This window comes from Ischnura elegans, chromosome 3 (assembly GCF_921293095.1).
Source record: "Ischnura elegans chromosome 3, ioIscEleg1.1, whole genome shotgun sequence".
Lineage (NCBI taxonomy): Eukaryota > Metazoa > Arthropoda > Insecta > Odonata > Coenagrionidae > Ischnura > Ischnura elegans.
In genome coordinates, this window is record NC_060248.1 from 5,367,750 (window position 1) to 5,372,437 (window position 4,688).

The 4,688-nt window shown below is 36.5% G+C and overlaps 1 protein-coding gene across 2 annotated transcripts; it reads left to right on the top strand.

Annotated features, from left to right (window-relative positions):
- Positions 1-409: 409 nt before the first annotated feature.
- LOC124155364 (protein preli-like) lies at positions 410-2,104 on the top strand. Of its 2 annotated transcripts, XM_046529115.1 has the most exons (4): positions 412-580; positions 890-1,027; positions 1,121-1,334; positions 1,421-2,104. In XM_046529115.1, exons 2-4 carry the CDS (start codon positions 936-938, stop codon positions 1,817-1,819), a joined length of 705 nt encoding a protein of 234 aa, XP_046385071.1. In that variant the 5' UTR covers positions 412-580; positions 890-935; the 3' UTR covers positions 1,820-2,104. The 2 variants fall into 2 exon arrangements, with proteins under 2 accessions (XP_046385072.1, XP_046385071.1); XM_046529116.1 differs by having other exon boundaries at positions 410-1,027.
- Positions 2,105-4,688: the final 2,584 nt, after the last annotated feature.

A 4,688-nucleotide genomic window follows, 5' to 3' on the forward strand; every position in this document is an offset into this window, starting at 1 on the left:
TACTGATAAGAATTCTGGATATTGCATTGAATTTGATAGGAATACGTTGACTATTCATTCGGTAATAACAGTCGGTCTATAACTAATTATCCCAGGAAGGACTTCCGAAGACCTAACAATTAATGATCACAAAGGAAAAAAGCAAGCGGAAAATAGACAAACCCGAAATGCGTAGGTTTAATGCCTTTAATTCTCGAGAATTAATTGATAATCATAACAAACTAACAAGCGATTTTCAATGACCTGGATATGGCCCACCTTCAGAAGATTTTCACAAATTCAACAATTGTTGGACAATAATAAGGAATGAGCAGTCACAGCGCACATCCGGTTCCATTCAGTTCAACGCATAGATCTTTCAGATCTGTATAAAAGATCTATGGTTCAACGCAGCTGGTGGAGGGGGGCGGAAGCGACGAGTGGCGAGAGTGTTCTTGAAATGAGTTTCCCATTCTCGACTGTAGCGGGCGCGGTGTGCCATCTCCGCTACTGAGGAGTGTTCCGAAATGGGCACTAAGCATTTGATTTTATCTTGAATTGGAATGGAAACATCCGAAAGTTTATTCCCTAAATTGTAACTGTGAGTACAGACTAAAAATATGAACATGGACGCACCAACCTATCTCTGGTCTTTTTACGGCCGGCAGGTGTCGATTATTCTCTGACCTATATTGAGGCAATTTGCTCATTTCTCACCCAAATTAATATCGTTTGAAAGAGAATACATGTCCTCACTCCTCATATCTTTTTGTGATGTTCTTTTTGACGCTATACCTTTCTATATCTGATCGAAATGAGCAATGCTACGTTGAGCATTCAATGGCAGTAATCTAGATTGAAATCGTGCGTTTATTTTTTCGTTTAACTTGTATCGTCATGTATATCGTAGGTCCATAATTCCTACTCCTCATCCAAGCTCTGGTTAAATTAACATAATGGTCAAGTACTTCGAAAATTCCTTCATATTCCAATTTAAGTGGGACCAGGTGGTTCAGGGTTTCTGGAAAAGATACCCGAATCCAGAAAGGTGAGATAAAGTATATTCGATTCTCGTCTATTACGTTTTGTGATCCAAATACATTTTCTCCCTTTGTAAACACGTGTATATATTGTATTTCAGCACTCACGTCTTGACCGAAGACACTATTTTCCGGGAAGTTCGAGGATATAAGCTATTTTCTAAGAGGCTTCTGACCAAAACTAACCGCGTTCCGAAATGGGGAGAGCATTTTGTCGGCTCCCGGATAGTAAGAATTATTGAAGAATCAATAGTTGATCCAAAAAACAAAGTAATGGTCACTTATACGAGAAACATAGGGTACACACGAGTAATGGTAAGTGAGTTTTCAAATATCAAAAGGCTTTTATCTTGTAATTTTGAACAACTATGGAAATTACTTTGATTGTGTTTCGATTCCAGAGTGTGGTGGAGAAAGTGGTGTATCAAGAGAGTCGAGAGAATCCGCAATGGACTGTTGCCCGGCGATGTGCTTGGGTAGATTCCCAACTATATGGATTCAGAAGCGCCATAGAGGCATTTGGACTGGAAAGGCTGAGGAAAAATTGCAGCAAAATGAATTCCGGTTTCGAGTACATTTTGAAGACTCTTTTCCTAGGAACGAATGCAATTAAGAATGGTGTGCTTTCAACCGATGGCATTTCCCTAGCTGAAGGAACAGCGAAGGTCGCAGCAACGACCGACGATAGGAAAGGCAGACTGAAAGATGCTGCTCGTGAAACAGCCAAGAAGGCCGCTGAGCTCGCCAAATCGAAAGCGAGGCCTGTTTTCGCGCAATGCCAGCCTAGTGATCCTAGTTAACATCTTCAAGTTCAGAATTATTTGAACTGCATTTGTTGTATTCCATTTCTTTGATATTCTGTAGCATCACTTTTGGAATTATAGGATGAATCTGAGGGATTTAGGAACTATATTAAAACAATTCCACATAATGCGATTAAGTTCAAAATTATCATTGTGAATATAATCGTGTATTGAGCGACTTATTTTAAGTTGATCTCTTTCAGTGAAATGCTACACTTGCTTCTGCAAGTGTACCAACTATATTCTTGTGTAATAAAATAACTTTCAGATGTTTCAAATCCATTGCTGTTGAGTGTTTCCTTTTAACAATCTGATTAATAGTTCTTTTGGAATAGAGGGATGATGGCTCTTGATCTTCTGAATCCGAAAGAGATTATCCAAGGAGCAAATGTTTGTCAGTGTAAAGTGAATAAATTCATTAATTTTGTTAAGTTCAGGGATGAGTTTTAAGAATTGCAGAAATTATTGGTGTTTGATGACTAATAATTATAATGATAAAATTATCTAGATAATTGAATCACTGCATACTTGTAATGCAAATACCTATGATTGGCCTACCTAAGTATAAAGTTTCAACGCTTGGATACCGCAAACTGGGATGAAAATCTCAATTGTTGGTTTTTATTATATTAAATACATGCTCAAGCAAACCTCAAATTCTACTCTATATAGTAAAATACTTTCTACATACTTATCTATATATAGAGATGTGGTACAACTCCTATAGCCACTAAATATTTTTATTTTTTCTGGATGCCTTTTACTTTCAAGGGGGTTAATCTCTACATGGGGTAACTTCTTTCCTCCTGTCAAGGCATTTTATTTTTTATGAACTTGAGTTAATGCCCATATTCAGTATTCAATGATCACTGTATGTGATTTAGAGTACTTATATAGTTGAAAACCCTTTTGTGGAGAATATTTCAGGAGTGGTGTAACTATTAGGGGGACAGATCTCCCCCAAAGCCTCATAGAAATAAAAAAAAAGTGTATAAAACTATTTTCTAGTTTTGACATGTAACAATTGCATCTGCTTAGAGTTAAATCTTTATTGCCAAAATGATGTAAAATGAATTTCCAGGCATGCCATTTTTCAAAAAAATTTCCCTGGACCCCGTCGCATTGGGGGGAGAAGGGAGAGAGTGCTAATCACAACCCCCAAATCATATTCCTAGTTATGACACTATTTCACCATGATTATATTTTTTAGTATTTTCATTTGGTAAGTTTTTTATGGCTCATTTAATGCACCTTAAATTTCATTTACTTTGAAAAGGTCAGATGACATACATTATAGAACATTGCACAAAATCTCTTTATTTAATTTAAATGTGGAACTAAAAATAGGTGTATATCTTAGGAGAAATGTGTCTCATGGGATGAAATTTCCTTGTGACATTTTTTAGTCATAACTCCTCTTGGATCAATGCCTATATTCCTTCGGACCCTGAACAGTCCATATTTGGTCCATTCTAATCAGTTTTAAATATTGCTTGTTGTCAAAATTAAAAATTCTCGTTTATAAAAATACTTTGTGAAAGTTGGAGCTTATATAATTAGCTACTATTCACCTGATGTAGATTAAGTGACTTGTCTTTGTTTTTGAATGTCTTAGAGTGAATATGATTCCCTCATATGTAAAATTCTTGTACCACTACGTTCTGACAGCAGAACTGTGTTAAGGTCTGTTTACACAATATATTAACACATACGAGTTTATGTCTGTTTGCATGAATGATTTTTGTGGACCGGAACAGAACATGTACGAAAGCATGAACAAAATTAAAACAGGTTCTATTTTCTGTGCATGCATTCGCACAAGTTGGGTGGTTACACGGTGCATTGTGGCGTTCATACATTAGACATTAACCTGCACATGTTAATGTACCGTGTAAACAGGCCTTAAGAATAGCTGTACATGAAGATAATATTCATATGGTTCTTGGCCGTAATTATAAAAATAACTCAGGATTCCATCTCAAGAGAGAGTGCATAAACTCCTAAAAGACGTGTGGAATAAATTGGTCTTAATATCAGCTCTGTTGAATAAAGTAGAAATTAACTGTGAAGGCAAAATCAAGTTCATTCACCTTGTGCTAAGTGAACTTTTTCATGCGCTTTGCTTTATTTTGTTTTAGGTTGTAACTCTGAGTGACCCGCTCAATATTTATTCATTTGCATGAACTCCTTCACAATTTGTCTTTTACTTATGTTAATCGCGATGCACTCTAAATTACAGACACCTGTATTTTTCCATTTCTCGGCCCGTTGCTTTATTCTCAAATTATACATGGTATAAAATGGAGGGCTTTAACTTTTGCAGTGAAGTGGATGACATGACAGACTCATCCTGTTACTGCTTCTCAGCTACTCCTCAGCCTCAAGTATTGTCCTCCCATGGCTTGAGATATTTGCACTTGTGAGTGATTCCTTCCATCAACGAAAGGTTCTCCCTGTTAACAAGTTAATGAATCAGAACTTATGACATCTCAAACTCACAGATAGTAGGGAGCAACTATCGCAATTTTTAATTTAAACTTTTGAGAGAATGGCTGAATGAGTAAGATTTTTTCATTACCTCTTCCATCTTGTGAATTCTTTTTATGCATTGAGTGAACAAGACCATAACTGAGTTATGTTACTGCCTCACCATCACCAGTGGCGTAGCCTGGGGGGTCTGGACCCCCCCCCCCCCCCGAAATATTAAAGCACAATTAATTTTCTCCATGAAAGATAACAAAATATTGTAAAATCATGAATTTTCAAAATTTTTTTAGCAAATGAAGTTTTTTTCGATTATGAAAAGCGTTTAAATTAGTTTAAAGCCCTCTACTTAGTACCCTGTTTTTCAAAAATGTTTGCCCCA